This window comes from Lagenorhynchus albirostris, chromosome 4 (genome assembly GCF_949774975.1).
Source record: "Lagenorhynchus albirostris chromosome 4, mLagAlb1.1, whole genome shotgun sequence".
NCBI lineage: Eukaryota > Metazoa > Chordata > Mammalia > Artiodactyla > Delphinidae > Lagenorhynchus > Lagenorhynchus albirostris.
Genome location: NC_083098.1, coordinates 3,969,797 through 3,991,683, shown reverse-complemented (window position 1 = coordinate 3,991,683; position 21,887 = coordinate 3,969,797). Strand labels below are relative to the sequence as shown.

At 38.5% G+C, this 21,887-nt stretch overlaps 1 protein-coding gene across 6 annotated transcripts in view; it reads right to left on the bottom strand.

The window, feature by feature from the left end:
- RAPGEF2 (Rap guanine nucleotide exchange factor 2) overlaps positions 1-21,887 on the bottom strand; it is a 244,877-nt gene that overhangs the window by 26,764 nt on the left and 196,226 nt on the right. For all 6 annotated transcript variants that reach the window (XM_060147533.1, XM_060147534.1, XM_060147536.1 and 3 more), the window contains 9 exons: positions 18,751-18,928; positions 12,648-12,784; positions 11,862-12,020; positions 5,487-5,639; positions 5,055-5,219; positions 2,345-2,452; positions 2,049-2,252; positions 1,840-1,948; positions 950-1,196 (listed from right to left, as the gene is read on the bottom strand). In XM_060147533.1, coding sequence (XP_060003516.1) covers positions 950-1,196; positions 1,840-1,948; positions 2,049-2,252; positions 2,345-2,452; positions 5,055-5,219; positions 5,487-5,639; positions 11,862-12,020; positions 12,648-12,784; positions 18,751-18,928 — 1,460 coding nt within the window. The remainder of the gene's footprint in view (positions 1-949; positions 1,197-1,839; positions 1,949-2,048; positions 2,253-2,344; positions 2,453-5,054; positions 5,220-5,486; positions 5,640-11,861; positions 12,021-12,647; positions 12,785-18,750; positions 18,929-21,887) is intronic.

Below are 21,887 nucleotides of genomic sequence, written 5' to 3'. Positions count from 1 at the left end.
GGGGAAAACACAAGTTTGACACTCGACCCATCAGCAGCACATCCTAGACCATCTCTCTCTAATCTTTGGATGAAAATTTTATCTGAAGTGGAATTAAAAAAAAATGCTCGATACACTCCTGAATGCTTACATGTGCTGCTCCTCTGTAGGACCCATTAGATTATCAAAGAAAGAAAATAATCTTTATGTTTTCAGGTTATCTCTTACACCTCTGTAGTTTGAGGAATCAATAATAAATGAATTTGGGGCCCCTGTGTAATTTAATACTTTAAAGAATTTTTGGGTGATGGTAACTGGGTTTTATAGAACACGCACAGACCCAGAAGGAGCTAAAATGAAGACAAAAGCAAGCAGACAAGCAAAGCTAAAAAAGTGCGACACCTGCAACTTTGTCTGGTATGAGCTCCTGGCGTAAGTAAACAGCTAAGAAGAGATTCAAGAATACACCTGACATTCTGACTGCAGAGCCCACTGGGAGGAAGGAAAGGAGTTCTGTGCTTGGTTGGTGATGCCTTGGCAACAGTTAAATAACTGAAAACAGGAGAGAGAGGAAACAAGAGAATGGCAAGCGTGAACGGAACCAACTGGGAGCAGCCATGACCTGACCGGCACACAGCGGATGCTGATGGTGGAGAAGACACCCAGAAACAAAGAAACAGGAGCAGAAATGACGCCACACCATGGCGGAGACAGGAGCAAACACATATTCTTGCCTTTTAAAAGTCCAAATGAGAAACAAAATATTTCAATGAAGATCGGAGTGGGCAAGTAAGTGGCAAAAATGGGATTAAAACAAACTTAATTGTTCAATATCGCTTCTAAGATAGCTCAGCCATAAAAGCTTGAAAACATTTTTTACACTCATGTGCAAACACCAGTTACATCACCACCTTTGCATGTCATTTTAACACAATAACATAATGTACAGAAAACTTATACAGACACTTACTTATATGGTTTTTGTGGCAAGATACTAATCCGAGTCTTGTCCAGTATCTTTTTTAGCTTGTTCCTTCCCCCAACAGTGTTGGCTTTACTTTTCTTATTTACTTTTTCAAGTCCTATCACCTGTTCTACATCTACAGCGAGATCTGGAATGGAGTAGCGACTGGCCTTTTTGATGTCTCCAATTTTAGGGAGGTGAGGGGCACCATTTCTCTTCTCTTCTGACAATCTTGTTAGAAGTTCTTTAAATACTAAAAAGGAAACAAACACCACAAAACGCCCATTATAAGAAATCTGAACAATTCAAAGGCGATTGTAGAACTTGGAAATATTATCTAAGTACAGACTTAAGCTATCAAAATGGTAATCTTGTAGAAAAACACTGCTCCAATGAACAAATGACATTAAGAATCTGTTTTTGTATGTCTTCTGTCACTTCTACTCAGATTAAGTTAAAATAGTACACTCTTTAAATGTATAGATATTTGAAATATTTATCAATAAAAACATCGATAAAAATAATGTTATGGTCCTCAAGTAAGTAGATTTTGATTCAGATCTAATTATACACTTACATAATTCATTCTGTATCTATGCATATAAATTTTCAATTCTATAAATTTTCAATTTTCAATTCTTATGATGTTTGAATGATAAACATGACTTTTTTCATGATTAAGACCTAAATGCTAAAAAAAAAAGACCATAAATTTTCAATTCTTATGATGTTTGAATGATAAACATAAATTTTCAATTTTTCAATTGAAATTTTCAATTCTTATGATGTTTGAATGATAAACATGACTTTTTTCATGATTAAGACCTAAATGCTAAAAAAAAAAGACCAAAAAAAAAGGAGAAAAATGAAAGTATGCAAAAATGTAAACCACTTACCAAATAAATTGGTTTTCACAGTGATAGATAAGTGTGTGTTATTTCTAAGAATTTCCATGGCTTTTGACAGCTGAATGTTTTCAAAGTTTTGACCATTTACTTCTAATATCTAAAAATAAAGTTATAAGATTAATTTCAGTTCCCCAATTGACTGAAGGAGAAAAAGACACCAGTATTTACCCTTATGTTTGCATTCAGAAATACCATACCTGGTCCCCTCGTTTCAAGCCTGCCTCGGTTGCTTTGCTACCTGAATCTACACTGTCAACAAAGATTCCAAATCCTTTCTCTGAGCCTCCAAGCAAGATGAAAGGCAAGGGAGCTTCTCGGGATGGTTTTGTGAGTGTCATCAATCTTCTTTTTGCTTTAGCAGCACAAGCAATATTTAACAGCCTTAGATGTCCACCCATTTTCTACAAGAGTTCAAAAAGAGTGGTTTCAAAGATGGGCTGAATCAAATGAACTTAAAGCTGATGGTTTATTTTTTAAAAATCCCCAATATTACCTCTCTTTCCAGATTATTTTCAAATTCTTCTAGAAATCGAGTCATCGCAGGATCCCCTTCGAAGTCATTGAAGTGATTATTCACCCACAATAATACTACCCGTGTAACCTGCAAAATCAATTATTTTTAATAGGTTTTCTTCTTTCTAGTGCTAAAAATTTACGATTAAAGTCATTTCAAAAAAGTTATCCAACAAACAATTTACCTAATAACAATGAGCAAGAAAGGTAACAATAAAACTCTCAGATTTCATTCATAAGAGGATGACCTTCTAAAAATATACAGTAAGACTTTGAATGTGGACTTTACGCTGTTTGACCGAGAAGGGTTTTGATTCTGTGAAGCATGGTAACTAACTTTTATCTTGCTTCATCTCAAAATATATATATATATATTTTTTTTCAAAATATATTTGATATAGGTCACAACAAAAACTATAATAAAATCAAACTAATACAAAAGAAGACAGAAACTTTAACATCTACAATTGTGCAGGGAAAATGAGTAGCCTTTTCTTACCCTGCACACACATTTTCACTGAGCCCTACACTGAGCTTTATACAGAACAATACACACACTCACAGCTGTGGAATATTAGCTTTGTACCAGCAAGAACTGTGTGACCTTCATTAGACTATAAGTTCCATGAGGATGACAACTTTACCTGTTATGTTCTAAGGGCATCCTTAATATTTATAACAACATCTAATTCTCAGTAAAATTTTACTATATGAAGTGAGTATAACTGCAACTTTAAATATAAAAGTACCTGTTTTATTTTATATGAGTTTAATGTTCTATATCTTGAATAACAAGATCAAAGAAATTTTCCATAGCATTGTTTTCAAGCGTTAACTAACCTCTTAAAGTGGGAAAATTAAGCATGCCATTCTAGCAGTAAAGAAACAGAGTAGACAGTATACAGTTAATCTTCAAACTGCAGTTAAAATACTGCTTATAGTTAGTATGCTGTGACAAATTATAGTATATAACCTGACTAATCACTCAGGAGTCAACTCTTGATATTTATATTAATTTTTGTCATTTATTTCCACTAACGCCCATTTTTCAAGTTTAGGAAACCCAGATGACCATCTCCCCTGAAACTATATCCTTAACACCTGACCTTTTCATAAAATTAAAAGTTTGTAGCTGAGAAGCCAACTTAGAAGTCTACTAGCCATATTCCAGGTTAGAAAAATGAGATTCATAAATCATAAACTGAATACTACCAACTACCATCACAACAGCTTTAAGATGCACTAAGAGACTGCTGGGAGCCAGGCCCTACACGGCTATTCACCTTCACAGCAACCCCAAAAGGAGGCTGATTACTGTTTTACAAGTAAAGAGATGAGTAGCAGGAGGGTGAGATGACACAGACGTAAACGGCAGAGGCAATGCTAAGGCTAAGGACCTCAGCTGAGGTCTTCCATGCCTGTGACCCTCAGATTATGAGATGAAGAGCATTACTGTCCAAACGATTGCTCTAGGGCCGTGGGTGAGTCAGCGGAAGGGCCAGCACTGGAGCTGGAGGCCTTCTTTTTGTTTTTTTTTTTTTTGCAGTACGTGGGCCTCTCACTGTTGTGGCCTCTCCCGTTGCGGAGCACAGGCTCCGGACGCGCAGGCTCAGCGGCCATGGCTCACGGGCCCAGCCGCTCCGTGGCATGTGGGATCTTCCCGGACCGGGGCACGAACCCGTGTCCCCTGCATCGGCAGGCGGACTCTCAACCACTGCGCCACCAGGGAAGCCCTGGAGCTGGAGGTCCTTTGCTGCTAGTGCCTAGTTCTGGATTTGTACGCCCTGACTCTCCCAAGTCGGCCTCATGGAAACCAGGCCGTCACGTGGAAGGAGAAATGAGTACAGGCCATGAGTAACTCTCAAACCTCACAAGACTAGGTACTTTATCACCCACTCTGGCCTTGAAAAAGAGCTTGACTCAAGAGCTGCTGAAGAGGGTTTGTTCAGAATTACATGCCTGGGGCCTACCTGCCCGCGATGGTTCTGAGGGGATGCTGCTCGGGTGCCAACTGAAAAACTGTAACTTTTATGTGGTGTACACTGGCTGTCCACTGAACCAGAGGATGCAGATTCCCATGGAACCCAGGTGATTGAGGGCTGTGTTTTAACAGAATTTGCAACGAAACTAAAGTTTATAAACATTTGCTGGGGGGAAGGGAATCAAGATGGCGGAGGAGAAGGACACAGAACTCACCTCCTCCCACAAATACATCAAAAATACATCAAAAATACATCCACATAGGGAAGGATTCTCACAGAATACCTGCTGAAACATTTGCTGGCCTATGTATCGGCCTTGGCGTTAAAAAGAAAAAAATTTCTAGGGACTTCCCTGGTTAAGACTCCACACTTCCAATGCAGGGGGCGTGGGTCTGATCCCGGGTCGGGGAACTGAGATCCCACATGCCACATGGCGCGGCCCAATAAGTTAACAAACAAATAAATAAACTGCAAGCCCAAGAGGCAAGGCTTTACAACAAAAAAAAATTCTAGGGCTGAACTTAGAAACCTATAACAAGAACGGCTATGTGTATCACCTTGTTTTTTTCTTTTGGCTTAAGAAGTACATTCTCTTATCCCATCAAAATATTTTGAACATAAGTGGCATGACAAATATATATTAAAGTCTCTTTAACTTTGTATCTGAATGTTTCATAGTTGAAAGGAAACTAAAACGCAACTTCCAACCTTATCCCTGAGGCTCGGGTCATTAAACCACTCCAACAACTTTTTGCCCACTTCCATCGGGCTGCAGAGGAAAGTCCTATAGGTCAACAGGAAGTCCTCTATAAACGTCGGATCCACCACCGAATGCTCTTCCACCAAATGCATCGTTAATCTTTCTGAGGTGCCCTGCAACAAACCAAAGGCGTCACCAGCATCCCGCATGAATGGCATCTATATGGTACCTTGATTTCAAACCTTCAGCCTGAGATGAACTGGACGGTAACATACACAATAATGACTAAGGCTGCTGTTCTTCAGGGAAGATAAAGATTTTTTACAATTGCTAACATTTAAGAGAAGTTACGCCTAAAAACGGAGTGGGGGCATCTTACACCGTCCTAACGGGTACTACCTAAACCCTCCTGCCATGGGGCAGAGGCGTGTTTGTCTCACCTTGATGACGATGTGCCCCTTCCTTGTTCCCGTTCGATCGAGCTCTCGGTGTTCCTTCACCATGACGATCTCTCCTTCCTCTTCAACTTTTTGCATGTTCTTTTCTACTTGGTTGAGGATACGGCAGTAATCTTGCTGGGCTATGCAGACAAACTGGAATAAAATGTAAGTCACATGCTAATGATAAAGTGCTTGCGAGAGACCTATAGCAGCGCTAATGATTCAGTGTTTTAATTATTTAACACTGACATTTTCCCATGTCTCTCCCATACTTTCTAAATGAGGGCAGTAATGAACCTTAATCGGACTTCTCTACTTTTTAATGTATTTCCTCCTCGGTCAAGAAAAGTTTCATTTTTAGAATATTTATATGTAGTTTATATTAAAAATCGTAACAATGAAAAATATCAGAAGATAAAATTAGAATAGTTCTTTCTCACCACTCCCACCCCCCAACCTGTGACACTTAGAAAACACTGGGGGAGGAGAGTGGACTCTCAGGATAGATAGTAAAGAAAAAAAAGAAAAGATTGGCTATATGTACATGTATAACTGAATCACTTTGCTGGACACTGTAAACTAACACAACATTGTAAATCAAGTATACTCCAATAAAAATTAAAAAAAAAAAAGAGCACACACAACTGTGGGCAGAGCAGCAAAAAAGCTCTGAAGAGTCTATACGTGGTCGTTTAAGTATCTGTTAGAATTATGGCCCTAGCAGAAAGGAAGAATATGAAAAGAATTCAGAATAGGATGATGTTAATAATGGATTGTAATCCACTCCATCAGGGTAGCTGCTGGGTGGTCTTTCTAGTTTAAGACTTGCAATGTGCAACCTGAATCCACGGGACTGAGCTAAGTGACCACGACTTGTTTTAGACTGTGATTTTTTGCTATACTATCAGTGGGCAGGTACAAACCTGGGACTCTCTGGTGCTTAGGAAATCCGAGCGTGCTAATAAAATCACCATAAAATTGCTTGTCAGAAGAAATTCTCTTACCTGCCCCAACCCTTCCTGCCTGTGGCTTCTAGGGTCAGGCGAACTGATTCAAACCCCAGCTTTACTACCTCTCACTGTGGGATCCTGGGACAATCACTCGGTGGGCCTCATTTTACCATCTGAAAAGGCGAGATGGTCCTAAGAGCACCAGCCTCATAGGATCCTTGTGGAGGCTGAGTGAGATAATCCAGGTAAAACTCCTGAACTGTGCTAGGTATACAGTATGTGCTCAATAAATTTTATTATTTAAAAAATAGTATTAAAACATAATTATCATTTAGTGGGCTTTAAAAATTTGAAGACTTTCAGAGCAGCAATTTAAAAATAAAGATGATCTTAATAAAAGATATCAAAATTCAAAGATACCCAAGCAGTAGATATAACAAATTTGCTAATTATAATTGATAAAAGAAATCATTTTAGAAAGTCTGTTCAAAAAAGGTCCACAAAACAAGCCACATACTTGTTAAGCTCAAATCATTATTCCTCATAACTGGTATGAAGGTTAATCCTTGCTCTTTTAAAGAAAAAGTTAACAAAAATATGCACATGAAGCAATTACTCCTCCACGACCCCAAAAATAAAAAATTTCAGGGCTCAGGGCAAACCATTTAATTACATTTCTTAGTAGTTTTAAAGAAAGTTATGAATGAATTCTAGAAATCACTTGTTACACAGATTAGCCAGAGGCCAGTGAGAAAGCAACAGTAGATTCGTAAATAAAAATTATTGTTTTCTCTGAATTGTGAATAATTTATTCTCATTTTAAAAATCTGTTAGGAATGAAGAAAGGATGGACATTTCTTTTTCTCCTTTAAGGTGAAAAGATGAAAAGAGGGAATGGTTAAATTATAATGTACGTAAGATAAAAGATGCTATAGGCATCTAAAATCATATTTTCATAGGACGTTTAGACTTCCGGCTCAATATTCATGATAATACATTAATTTTTTTAAAAAAATTTGAAACCAAATATTGTAATAATGATTTTAATGACAATGATGACATTATTATTATTATCATATTGCAGTAGCTTTATAGGAACTTTCTCACTTTATCCTCCCAACCAGCCCAGGAGGAAGGTACTACTATTATCCCCGCTGTACAGATGAGGAAACAGCTGTGCATTCGGCATGCTAATGTAACCAATGTCTCATAAGTACATGCTTGCTAATTTAAAAAAATTATACATGCATATCAGAATCTTGGCATCACAAAAGGCTAATAATGATTATTTCTGAGCAATGCCATTTACAAGTGACTTTCATTGTGTAATATACTTTTCTATATTTTCCATACTTTCTGCATAATCAGTAAAGCTTTTTTACAGAAGTAGCAGCAGCAGTTCACACTCAAGAATGAGCATACTATGATATTAAGTTTCTTCCATCAAGTTGATTGATATCATCTCACTAATTTTTCTATTAAGAGTTTAGAATCAAAAAGTTAAAATTCGAAAAGCATAGGCTTTTGTTGTAAGCAATTATGGATAGTTTAATAAAATTTTTTTAATGGCAAAAAAACCCCTACACACTCATATCCTTAACACTGACCACAGGTGTGTGTATGTTTAAAATCTATGGTCCTTAGTTTCTTGCCTCAAAAATATTTTAAACTTTTTTCTTTTTACAGGGTAGCAAAATTGTTCCCCAGGTCTCCAAATAATTTTAGGTGTTCTTTCTTACACTCATTTTTAGAGAACATAATTCTATCATTTATCTCCTAAAAAAGAAACGTATCCCTGAGTTAAAACAAGTAAGTAGAGAGATAAAAAGAAAATGCTTTCTGAAGAGAAATGTACTAAAATTAATCTTCTTGACTAAGGACTTAAAGAAATTAGAATTAAGTTTGATTTGAAATTCTTAGTGTCTAGACAGACATCCTTGGCATTTCTTCTGCAGAAACTGAAATACCATCCAAAAAGGAAAAAAGAAAGACGCCCAAACTGAATTTCTAATATTGGCCATACAGAACTGATATCTCAAAAGAAATAAATTTTACAAGAAAACATTTATTTTTTATTAGCAAATTTATTTTTGCTTTAAGAAGTTTTTAGGTATAACATGAAATTTATAGGAAAAATATAATTTTTAATTGGTATGATGAAACCAGTTGAAAATTTGTGAGTTATACACATAATTGTTTTAGTGAGGTTTTATACTTTCAGACAGGTGTTCACAGGTGAATGTCCTGTATGATCTTGGCACTCTGATATGAAATAAAAATTCAAGCAAGATTTCATCTATAAAAGGGCAATGATTTCATTTCATTTCTTACGTCCCAGGATAATTTTCTTTTGGGCACATGACCTCACAACATTTATTTAGTAAAAATATTAAAAATGATAAAAGAATGAAGTAAAGTTAAACTTTTATCAACGTACAAAACAGTCAGCTTTCACTATATCCATGCAATTGCTTTCTCCTCCAAAACTACTGCTAAAATTCAAAGCATCACTAGCTCTCATGCTCTCAAGAAAACATGAGTCTAACAGATTTACCTTAAGACATTAGATCTGTTTAAACTGGTACTTTGCATCTGCAAGGGAGTTCATACCTAATTGTTCACACAGGCATCCAAGTGTTCCCTCCCCGCTGAAGGGTGCAGGGCAGGGCGAGGCCATGCCTGGGTGTCACTGGCAGGCCCTAGATGTAGGTGGTGGAGAGAGGAAGGGGAGACAGAAGTAGAAGAGCGGGAAAGAAAAAGAGGGACAGGCAGAGGGAAAAAGAAAAGGAAAAGGCGTGGATGGGGAATGGAAAACCAATCACCTGGTACCAAAGGACATTTATGCCTCGCCCTGCCCTTGTCCTTCAAACCCAACAGGGGACAAGAATGGGAAGAGGACGGGACTTCCCTGGTGGTCCAGTGATTAAGACTCCGTGCTTCCACTGCAGGGGGCGCAGGTTCAATCCCTGGTTGGGGAACTAAGATTCCACATGCCGAGTGGTGTGCCCCACCCCCCCCCAAAAAAAAGAGAGAAAAAGAAAAAGAAAAAGAGAATGGGAAGAGAGACACACAGAAGGGAGCAGGGCAAAGCACAGTGCTGAGCACTGAGCACATCACAGGACCCAAACAGACAGAAATAAATGTCAAACTGAATCCACTCATGCTGTGTCCTCAGGCTGAACTTGGGCTCGACTCTATACCACACTACCCAAGAGGTATTTTGGGAACCCACTGAACTGTAAGGAAATGAGGGCCAAACCTAGCCAAGGTTGCTTCCTCTTGGTAAAGGGAACACCACTTTCGTTCATTTCATTCAGTAACCTTTGATTGCCTACAATGTGCTCAGTACAATGACACCCTTGTAGAGATCACATTACGGACAAAAATGTGATTCTCACTGTTTAGTTCTCCCAACAAGAGGAGGATGTGGCACGCGCACTTCCTGACAAATAAATGACATTTTAGCAGAAATACGCTAAAATGCTATATAATTTAATGCAAACAAGCATTTGCATTAAAATATCTAAATTCATTCTTCATGCCTGTTCAATATGGAGGGGGGGAGCGCAGGGCCTGAGATGGGTGGGAATCACAGGGGTGATTCTTGAACCCCTGATTTCACGTTCCTTTTACAACGTGTGGAGAGGCCTGCAGAGTGAGAAGTGTCTGGCAGACGCTGCACCCTTGACCCTCTTTGTACATCTGGGAGTCTCATATCAGGAACCACAGGAGCCTAATACTACCTCAATCAGAGTTTTCGTTTTCAATTAGCGTTTTCTCTTGGTGTCTACCTTGATGACTGTCACTCTGGAGTTTCCGCTGATTCCTCATCCAGCAGAGAGATGAACTCTCTTCCTTACATCTACCTCTCCTCCTCCTTTCCCAGGACTCCCGGATAAATATTTAATGTTACCTGCTACATCTGACATTACTTCAGCACTCTTGGAATATTAAGTCATAATATTTTTATCAATTATTCGGAGACATTTCTATGCCTCCTATATCACTTCAGTCCCAAGATTACAAAATTTCTAACAAAAGGGGTTGGCCAATTATGAGGCGCTAGTGTAGTAGCTGAATCCTCAGAAATAAAATCGCTTTTACTCGCCCTTTAAGGACAGAAACGGACCCAGATGCTCTAGTGATCCTGACGTGCAGAAGGGCCCAAGGAAAGACTGTGAAGCAACAACAGGACAGAGAAACCTTTAACAATTTTCCAGTTCGTTTTGACTCAGTTTGGCTTTATTTTTTTTGGAATATAATTCTAAAGCTGAAATATCACATATGACCCCTTTTAACATTTTTGAGGCCAAATATAGACTTTGAGATTTATGTACCATTCTGTTTTCCTCTATTTTGCCAAATAATTGAGAGCTGGCTATATTAAGAAAGCTCTTCTGGCATTACATATTCAAAAACTGAATTTATAGCCTTTTTTTTTCTCTCTCTATGGTGCTCACTGGAGGAATTATTTAGCAAAATTATTCTCTAAGTAAGATGATTTTATTTATAGCCATGGTCATTTTTCTTTTTAGTAAGTAAAACGCTTGAAATGAAAATTTAAATGAGCACTATTTTATATTTATCAGACATTATAAAAATTCAATGATGTTCTTTTAGCATAAACTATATTCAGATGACGTATTTTAGACTGTAGACAAATAAGTACAAGGACCACTTAACATTATTTAGTCTAAGTCAACTCTTTTGGTTTATTTATATTAAAATATTTTATCTTTCAAGGACAATTTTTTAAGACATAAATTATAAATACTTAATAATGATAAAAGCATCTTAAATTTTTTTTTACACTAATATAGAGGTTACCTGTTAGATCGATCTAATTAAATTTCACATTTGGTCTCAACATTCTCTCTATTCTTTTATTAAATGCTTTTAAATAATGAATATTAACATAACAGCAATACTGACATTGTTCTTTTTATTAGCAATCATTTCTTTACTATCAAGTGTTTCTACTGATTCATACCATGATTAATTTTCATGACTTCTAAAATCAATTCCATATCTTCCATGTATTTAAATAAAAATACTGTGTAACTGTATCACAGCATCTTTACTAACCTACATATAATTTCTTTTCATCATGGGCATTTTTACTTCCATATTTTTTGTTGACTAGACTATAAATTATTATTGATGGAAATTAAAAATACTGTATTTATAGAACACCTGTTTTTTAATAGAACACATTTACAGAATGCTTAGCTCTGTGGAGTCCAGGTAACTTTAGGGGAGATTTGTTTTTAATTTCCTGGAGTGTGATAACACTAAAAGTCATAGTTCTACTTTAAAATCTTCTTTATAAATCTAAAAGATGACCTGTTTATACAGGATGAAAAATCTTACCTCAACTGCATACGTAAATTCTTTATATTAAGCATAGAATAATGACAGTTTATACCTGGCAGTCATCCACCTTTGTCCTCATCACTCCTTTCATGTATTCCTTGTCCATAGTAGGAGAGACACCGAAACTATTTCCCATACATAGTATTTCTGCTTTTCCATCTGGGTAAGTCACTTCCACAGAACCATTCAGAATCACTGACCAGGAGTCCAGCTAGTTCCAAAAAATGAAGACAAAGCAGAAAATATAACATCATGATCGTGAAGCTGTAAATGCTGGAACGGTCCCTAAAAATGATGTACATCTTTTATTTTTTAAAGAGGGAACAAATAACCCAAGTACAGCTGACCGTTGGCCAAGTTCACAGAACCAGAACTAAAGCACAGCCATGGACCCACGGGTTTCCAGGTGCCTGCAGGGCACTCCGCTGTCCTAATGACTCTAGCTGTTCCTCTCTTAAACGACACTAGGGAAAAAGTGTCTTCTGTTCCCCAAAACACATGTAAACAAGATAAAATGATCACCACAGCCTTGATAAGAACAGCACTGTGTTCTGACAAGTGGCATACTATTATGAACATTTAAGTTGCAAAATCTGAAAAGTTAAAATGTCAAAAATGTTTCTACCAGTATCATCTGGAATACCGCAAATAACAGAAAATAAAATAATGAACTTGGAAGACTCTGACACAACGAGTGCATCATAATTCCCGAATGATTGAAACTTATTGCTGCCCATGGTTTGTAAGGAGGAAACAAGAAGAATGGGGGTTTTGTTCGTTTGCTGCATCGAGCGAGGCTCACACAGAGACGTTATAAGTGGCAGAAATATTTCCTAACCTCTTCACCGTTGTTTAACACGATGGTCCCGGCTCTTTCCACCACTGCAAACACCATCACAGCACAGAGCTCCCGCCTCACCGACATCGTCATGTTGGCAAAAGCCGGCAGCTGGTGCATGAATTCAAGGAGTTGTTCTGAAAAGCAGAAGGCGTGTGAAAAAATGACAACTATTTCCCCAAACAAGCATTCAGAAAGAATGCTCTACGCCTCTTTCTTTTTAAATGTCCTACAATTCTGCCTGGTGAATAGTACAAAGACTTTAAATTATCTTCAGCACACGCTGAATTTCTTGCAGGTACACGAAGAATTCTGTCACTGTGGAAATGGTGACATTTCCTTGTTGATTCAGGAGCAACAGGACACAGTGCAATTCAAATTCCAGTGGGAATGAAGAAATTAATAAACTTCAAATGGGGAATTTCTATTGAAAATGAGCTGTGATCTTATTAAGGCTTATTAAGGGATGAAATGATAAGCTGAAATGAAACAGAGCTCTGACAATTCTCTAGAAAGTCAGTAGGTCCATTCCGGTGCCTCTGGGGCGAGTGGATGCCCCAAACACACAGCAGAAACAACCACCTTCACTCTAAAGATACTCCAGGATTTAGAAACCAGGGAATATCTTCTGTGGGTCAGACAAATCCATAAAAACTAATCCATTAACAAGTTTACAACATTATATGATAAAGGCGAATGAAAATGGATATATTATCTCTGATCCCACAGATGGACGAAAACAAAGTTTGCTCACTCTTCCTATGGGCAATGCTGTGGACAAACAGCTTCTTCTTGGTAAGAACTCCTTACTAAGTTCTTTCCTCACTCCTCACCATGGCTGTAAGAGATGCATGGTTTCTTTTTCATTTCACAGGGAGGAAACCGTGTGGCTCAAAGGCACATAATTAGGAAGTGGCAGTGACACGATTCAGGACTGAGTGTCTCCATGCTCAGGCTGGACATCACAGGTGGTGATAAAGACCACAGGGCGTGTGTCAGCCTGTGAACACTTACTAGCTGAACTACTTTGGGGAAGATGATTCATTTCCTTAAGGCGTGTTTCTCTCATTTGGAAGAGAATAATACCCACCTTACTGGACAGTTCTGAGGATCAAAAGGAATGAAGATGATAAAGTCCTCAGCAGAGAGTAGATACGCAATACATGAGAACTGCTGTTATTACCATTATTATTATATTCATGGTATCGTTCAAACTTTTGGCTAAGTAAAAATTCTACTACATTTTTCTTGTCTGCACATAATGATACTGTCCCTGTGCTCATTCCTGCTGTCTATTAGGATTTAGTGACAAGTTTTATGTTGTTGGATACAGTCTGTTAATTGCAAAAACAATGTATAATATAAAGATATGTTCTGTGAAAACATGACTTTTCCACAAGGTCAGACTAGGTGGTGTTTTCTGGTCCAGCTTGGTAACGTCTGTTCTGCTTAGACCCTACGTCATCCCTCCTGTACAAGACTTTTCATTACGGGGGTGGCTCTGGTAATCAGAAGGAATAACAGTGATATGTGGTACCCAGGGATTCTGTCCAACAAGACAGCGTTCTTCAACTTGACCCAGACCGATGTGTCAGGACATCAATTTACTGTTGCAACCAGCATTTTTAAAAGAGTAGGAGCGAGAGTATCAAAGTACATCAGTTACAGAAAGAATAAGTTCTGTTGAGTGAAACTTTCATTTCTGGAATGAGAAGATGTGTTTGTGTCCCGTCATAAAATAGGTTTATGCCTGAGGGCAGCTATAAGGCAATTCTGAATAGCACCGCAAGAGATGACCCATACCTACTATCTGCGGGAGGTGGGACTCAGTGTTTTACAAATGCACTGCCTTTTTGACGTGAAACGTAAAGGCAAATGAACAAATCGTGGTCCTCTGGCTGGCACGCCCCCGTTAGTTCTGCTGTTCCCAGCCTCTGTTCTCTTCGGCTGTCACACCCCACACCCCTCACTGTAAGGTATTAAAATACTAGCTATAGGGATTAGAACACACATTTCATGTTTTTCCTCTCCTAGTAAGAGCTAAATTTCCTTGGACAAGAAGAGATGCACGCTCTTAAGAAAAATATGAGACCAGAAATTAACTGCCAGAAATTTTCTAAATTTAACATGTTTAGACAGTAATAAAAGTCAAATTACCACCACACACGACAGGAGAATATGAAGCATATGAATATGAAGTATAAAACGTATTCACTAATACTTGCAGCAATGATTTGAAGTGCTTGCACGGACAGTTGTCTTGCTTTCTCGCAGTTTCCTACTCCATTAGTGGGTCATGAAATCAATTTGTGATAGGTGAGTAATGATTAACATTAAAAGATACAACAGAATAGAAAATATCTGTGTATCACATATAAGGATAAATAATAAAGGAGACAGAGAAGATAGAATAACAGTAAATGTATATAATTCTCCAGGCTCAGTTGAAAAATTAAAAAGAAACACTTAACCAGACAACATCCAAGTATTTTTAAAACCCTCAAAGACTCAATAATGGTATCACTGGTTTTGTGATAGCTTCTATTCTATCGTGTATTACACTGGAGGACTACAGCAATTAAAAGAAATAAATAATTTATATCACCAATCTTTAAAAAAATAATAAATATAAAATGCAAGCATTTGACTACAGCAGCTCAACATAAACCCTGATGATGCCCCAGGAAGCATAGAGTTACAGGGATTATGTCAGCCAAGAATTCAGAGCGTGGAATGAGCACTGAGATAGTTCCCAGGACGTATGGAGAGAAGCAGTGTGGAAGGGAGAAACAGGACAGCTTTATTCTACACGGCTTGAAGAATCTGTCTGAATAATACATTAATGTGATCTATCTTACTTTGTTAGGAAAGAAATATTCCTGTTTATGAAAAATATTAGACATTCAAAAAAACTTTTTTCTAGTCAATGTAACCCAAAGAAAAGTTAAATAATCGACTTACAGACACCAGAAGCTTTAGTCAATTCAGAAAATTCTTATCTTATTGCTTTGGTTTAATTTTATGTAAGAAATAATTAATATTAAGATTTTTTTAAAAAAAACTGTGGATTTGTATGTGTGCGTGGTACACCAAGCAGGGAAAGAAAAAGGAATTCTTTGAAAGGGATCAAAGTAGTTCTCTACCTTAATGTGTGAAGGCCTCAAAACCAAAAATATTAAATTTGGAACCATTCAATAATTGAGTACCTACAGAGTTACGAGTTGAAGCGCAAAAATCAATAATGTCCCTTTCTTCAGAGTACTGAAACAAAGGTATACCCAAGAATCTGTGGGAACCCAAAGGGAAATTTTTAATTCCTGCAGTTTTAAAAACATGATTAAATATTAGCAATTTTTAAAAATTTAGTTATTTATTTTTGGCTGCGTTGGGTCTTCGTTGCTGTGCACGGGCTTTCTCTAGTTGCGGCGAGCGGGGACTACTCTTCATTGCGGTGTGCGGGCTTCTCACTGTGGTGGCTTCTCTTGTTGCGGAGCACGGGCTCTAGGCGCGTGGGCTTCCGTAGTTGTGGCATGCAGGCTCAGTAGTTGTGGCTTGCGGGCTCTAGAGTGCGGGCTCAGTAGTCGTGGCGCACGGGCTTAGTTCCTCCGTGGCATGTGGGATTTTCCCAGACCAGGGCTCGAACCCATGTCCCCTGCATTGGCAGGCGGATTCTTAACCACTGCACCACTAGGAAGTCCCTAGACCTTATCTTTCGTGATAATGATTTACTGTTTTAAATAAAAATATATTTTATAGGAGCAAGCATCTGAGTTATCACTGTTTACAAGCGTATTGGCAGTATTCAACTGTAAGTAATTCATCCAGAGATTATATCAACAAGCACACTAAAAAAAAAAAATAGTGTGGTGCTCATTTGTAGGAATCAGCATAGCTCTTGCTTTCTAGAAATTCTGAGAGAGAAAACTTCTCAGATATGAAGTGAAAGTCTTAAATTTCCAAGAATAACATGCTACATGTATTTGCATAATCGTAATTTTCTTCCATAACGATACTAACCTGAGCATACTCAAAAAAGGATAACCTCCATGTCAATCTGTTCATAAGCAGTGTTCAATCTAATTTTTTAAAAACCCTATGAGCAAGGATTCTTAAGATGGGAAACCAAACACACTTCCAATTTCATTCTCTCTTTAAAACTACAATAAAGCGATTTTGAAAAAGAAGTAGGATCTTGAAATCAAACGTATGGTTGCCGAAGGGGAAACATAGGAGGGAGGGATAAATTGGGAGACTGGGATTGACACACACACACACACACACACACACACACACACACACACACACACACACAACTGTATATAAAATGGATAACAAATAAGGCCCTGCTGTATAGCACAGGGAACTCTACTCAGTACTCTGTAATGGCCTATACGGGAAAAGAATCTGAAAAAGAATGAACATACGTATATGTGTAACTGATTCACTTTGCTGTGCACATGAAACTAACGCAACAGTGTAAGTCAAATATACTCCAATAAAAAGTTTTTTAAAAATGAAAAAGAAGCGGGCAAGGACAAAGAGAATAAGGGAGTGGAATAAATTTTGGACAATGGAAATCAGATGAACGTGTGGTATCAGTCTGGAGGAAGCTAAACCCTACGTCTTCAGGGATGCAACAGGACCACTTCACTTCATGCTGCGGAAGCCTCAGAAGACTTGTGTCTAAGAGCACGTCAGGACCGGGGAGTGGACCAGGTGGAGGAGGGAGTGGGCTAACCTGAGGAGGGACAGGGATGGGCATGTGAGAAGCAGCTACGTCCTTTCCTCCAACAGAAATCTAGAGGTTAATGCCCCCGGAAGGGTGACGGCAGAGTCACTTCTGTGCTGGGGGTGCAGGCACGGCTGGCTTCCCACCACCTCCTTCGGGTCTGAACTTCTAAAAGGGCGCTGACAGTCCTTCCTTCCTAAAACAGCCCCCTGTTCGCTGCACTCCCCGAAATATCTCCCCCACTTTATTCCTCAGAACCCAGCAGGACCAGGGCTCCCTGTTTGGTTCCCACTGGTCTGCCAGGACCTAGGAAACCCTCAGGCCATACAAGGCGCTCAGTCACATCCGCCGATGACCGAATGCTCACTCCACACAGCAGTCATCTCTACAGAGCTAGCGATTCCTATCAATGGCTTTAGTTATATTTTAGATACCTAATCCAAGGTTCTGGTTTTCCATCTTTAATTCCCTAGCATACGTGCAGAGCTTAAACGGTACAAGGGCCTCCTCATACATGATATTGGCTCCCTTAAAACACAAGCAACCGGCCACTCACAGACGATGATGCCCATACTGTCCTATATCTAATCCCACTAGACCCAGTTCCTTGAATTTCTTTCAAATACATATTGGCCCAAAAAGAGCTGATGGTGTGGAAGAGCAGACAATCAGATTCCAGACCCACGGGGCAGAGATGCTCTCAGAGGAAGCTGCTCTCACTGCCCCCGGCACCTAAGGAAGGAGCAGGGCCCATCAGGCAGGCATGAATGCTACAGCACCATTACACAGTCAACTGTTGCTCTGACGGCAAAGCCGGGCAAAGGCGACCCCGGGGAAGGAAAAGTGGACACAAAGCCACTTAGACTCTTAACCTTAGGGCGCACTTAAAGCCTCAACCCCCAGGTTCACGCGGGGCTCACTTGACATTCTGCTCTCTTCTTCCCCTGAGGCTCACCTTCCTACGGAACCAGAGAAGAAGAAAAGTCATTTGCATGACGGTTTTCCCGACCACCACCCGACTAATGTTCACACAAAGAAAAACTCGAGCTTCCTAGAAATAGTGCGCGCAAGACGATTAATAGAAGTAATAATGTTTGGAAGACTATATTTATTTTTTTTGTCCGAGAGTAAGCTAAGGAACGGCTCGTGTGGAAGGGTTTTATTAGCAACTTTTATTAGCTGTAGTCTCCTGAAGCTATGGCCTGAGTAAAATTAATTGTTTCAAAAATGTTTTCAACAACAAATGCCAAGGAACACTGACTGATACATTAATGACCTTTCAGAGCCTACTATTCTTGGGCTCCGTTGTATTACACAGTCTTACCTCTGAATTCTTTAAATTGCTATGAGATTCGTTTTCTCGCCCAGACTTACCGATGTCATCGTCTGTCCTGTCGATGGGGTCTTTCTCCAGGCAGTCTCGCACGATGTCCCTGCTCATCAGAGGGTCCGAGGCTCTCTCGATGTCCTCTTCGTCATCATCATCTTCAGAGTCCACTGCTGTCTCCGGTAACCCACTCAGGTCCATCTCACCAGCCTCACTTTCTGTGGCCTTAAAACAGACCCCAAATAAATAGATAGATGTATAGACAGACAGACAGACCAACTTTCTTAAGGAAATCTTTTGTGCCCAAAAGAAATAAAAACAAGTCTAGTTCGAAATATTGTTTTTTCTCATATTAACTTTCCATAACTAAGTTACACGTATTCAATGTTAACAAACGGTCGTGCACTAGGCACTACAGAAAAGAATTACTTCAACAAAATATGAGTGATTTTTATCACTGCTGGAATTTGTAGTTAGGATTAATGACTATCAATAATTCTGATTACCTGTCGTACGGCATTTGAAACATAGTAGAATAAGAAAAAGACAGTATCTGTTTTCACTCCATTTTTCAAAGAGAATGGCTTCAGCTAAGAGCTTAAGGGTGACAATTAATTCTGAACAATTCCTTCCCCCAAAGAACAGGTGTAGACTTATTAATGCCAAGAAGACTGAACCACTTCTCTCTTATTAGACAGTCTTTGTGAAAAAGTGAATCCCAAATCAAAGGTAACCTGATAACTATGCAAACAAAACATTAATAATTACTTTGATGACCCCAGTGTCCACTCTCCAACTATACATCACCAAAGGTGTGAAAGACCCTACATGCCTGTAGGTGACACAGTCTTTCTTCCCATTCCTCAACACCGCTGAGTGCAGCACAGACCAAATGTCAAGTAATCAAGATCAAGAAAGAATGAGGCAAACGTAAAATTAGCTCAGGAACGTCTAAAGGAACCAGGTATAACAGGAATGAAGAGAAGGAAGGAAGTCTAAGAATGCTACTGTCTTTATTCATAGCTGCAAATCTGTAGCTACTCTCTAGTGCTGAAAAAATGTTAAATAAATGCAATGACCCAATCTCTTAAATTTTTTAGAATTTGTTTTTAATTCTGGAAAGAGACTCCAAGGCCTGTTATGGTTCTGTGATTAAAAACAAATATTTAGTCTGAATCAAGAGTCACAAGTTTCAAAATGGGCTCTTCTGTTGAGCTATCTCAAGTATAGATGCACTATCCTTTCTAGGCTATTCTATATGCTTTTGTAATGATCATCTCAACCATCATGTACTATGTATCATATTGGCCTCATCTGACATATGTACCCAGAATTTACTAACTGCTTAAGCACACTAAGAATGAGTACAATTAAGTATCAACTATATCCATTTCGAACATCATAAACGTGGTTTTCCAGATAAAATAGTAAACGCTTAGAAACGCTTTACTATAAAACTATTAATTTTGTAGAAGACATAAAGTTGACCAACTTCAAATAACTCACAGTCCACAAGATTTTCAAAGACAATAAAGACATCTTATTTTGAAGAATAGGCAAATACAGGTTAAAATAAATAAATGAAAGATGAAAATATAAAACGCTGAACGTAATAACAGAAAGCCAACATCAAACACTGACAACGTGCCAGGAGCTCTGCTCTGAGTGCTTCGCATGCACTGACTTGTTTAACCCTTCAACAGTCCTATGAAGTGAGTCACTGACTTTTACTATTCTCCAAACATACAGGTAAAAAGAAACTATTTCTCCAAGATCATGTTGCTGGTAATTGTGGAATCAAGAACAGAGCCAGGAATTCCAGCTCCAGAGTCATAACTACAACCTAATCTGCCTCTTTGTAAGAGATACTTAACACATGAGTGCAGCTTATAGAAGGATCTATACTTTTTCTATCATTTAGTTTAAATCAATGTTTAAAGAATAAATTGTATTATTTAAAAATTTCTTTTAAGAACACATATATTTGTTTGTTTTGGCTGCTCTGGGTCTTAGGGGCGGCATGAGGGATCTTCGCTGCCGCATGTGGACTTCTTAGGTGCGGCATGCAAACTCCTAGTTGCGGCACGCACGCAGGATCTAGTTACCTGACCACGGATTGAACCTGGGCCCCCTGCATTGGGAGCATGGAGCCTTACCCACTGGACCACCAGGGAAGTCCCATATTATTTTCTTATCAACAAAGTTTCAGCTTTCTGAAGTCTTGGTTTATATCATAGAATATTTAATTCTACATTTTGAAGCAATACAAGTATGTGTTAATATTTTCTGAAGTTTAACAAAAAGAATTTTAATCACATTTCAGTTCCTTACGTACGATTCCCTGAACATACATTATACCATACATTATAAGAATTATCACACATTATAAGAAAAACCTATGGGGAAAATAGTTGAAGACAGAATACCTAATGAAGACAGCATGAGTGAAAATGGAAAGTCTAACCTCTACAAAAGCTCTTTCAGCAGTGGCCTTAGTGAATACTGCTGCTTGGGTAGGACCACGGTGAGCAGAGATGCTCCAGGTGGGACAGCAACATGGCCTTGCAGCCAAGGCCAGAGAATTAATTAATTGTGGCACAGTCAGCAGCACACCTCTCCTTTATGATTTTTTTAAAAACTGAAGTATAGTTGATTTACAATGTTGTGTTAGTTTCTGGTGGACAGCAAAGTGATTCAGTTATACATATACATGCATATTCTTTTTCATATTGTTTCCCATGATGGTTTATTACAGGATGTTGAGTATAGTTCCCTGTGCTCTACAGTAGGACCTTGTTGTTACCTATTTTATACACACCAGTGTGTATCTGCTCATATCTCTAACTTAAATCGTCTCTAGATTCCAGAATGACACTGAAACAGCACTGGATGTGATACGGTATGCCAAGGCTGTGAGCAGAGAAACTAGGCCAATATTATTGTTATCACCACCTTATTTCTAACGCCTACAAATGTGACAATCTGCTAATGGTTGCTATGAGTACATTTTCACCTCAGTTTCATCTTAACATCAAAGATTATTATTCATCACCTTATATTTTCAAAGATACAATCAGTCCTCTATATCCACATTCTTTAATATTAGCCTAGAGTGAAGAGGCACTACTGAAGATAAAAATAAGAACAAAACACTTTTAAGTAATATAGCGATATAACTTAAGGT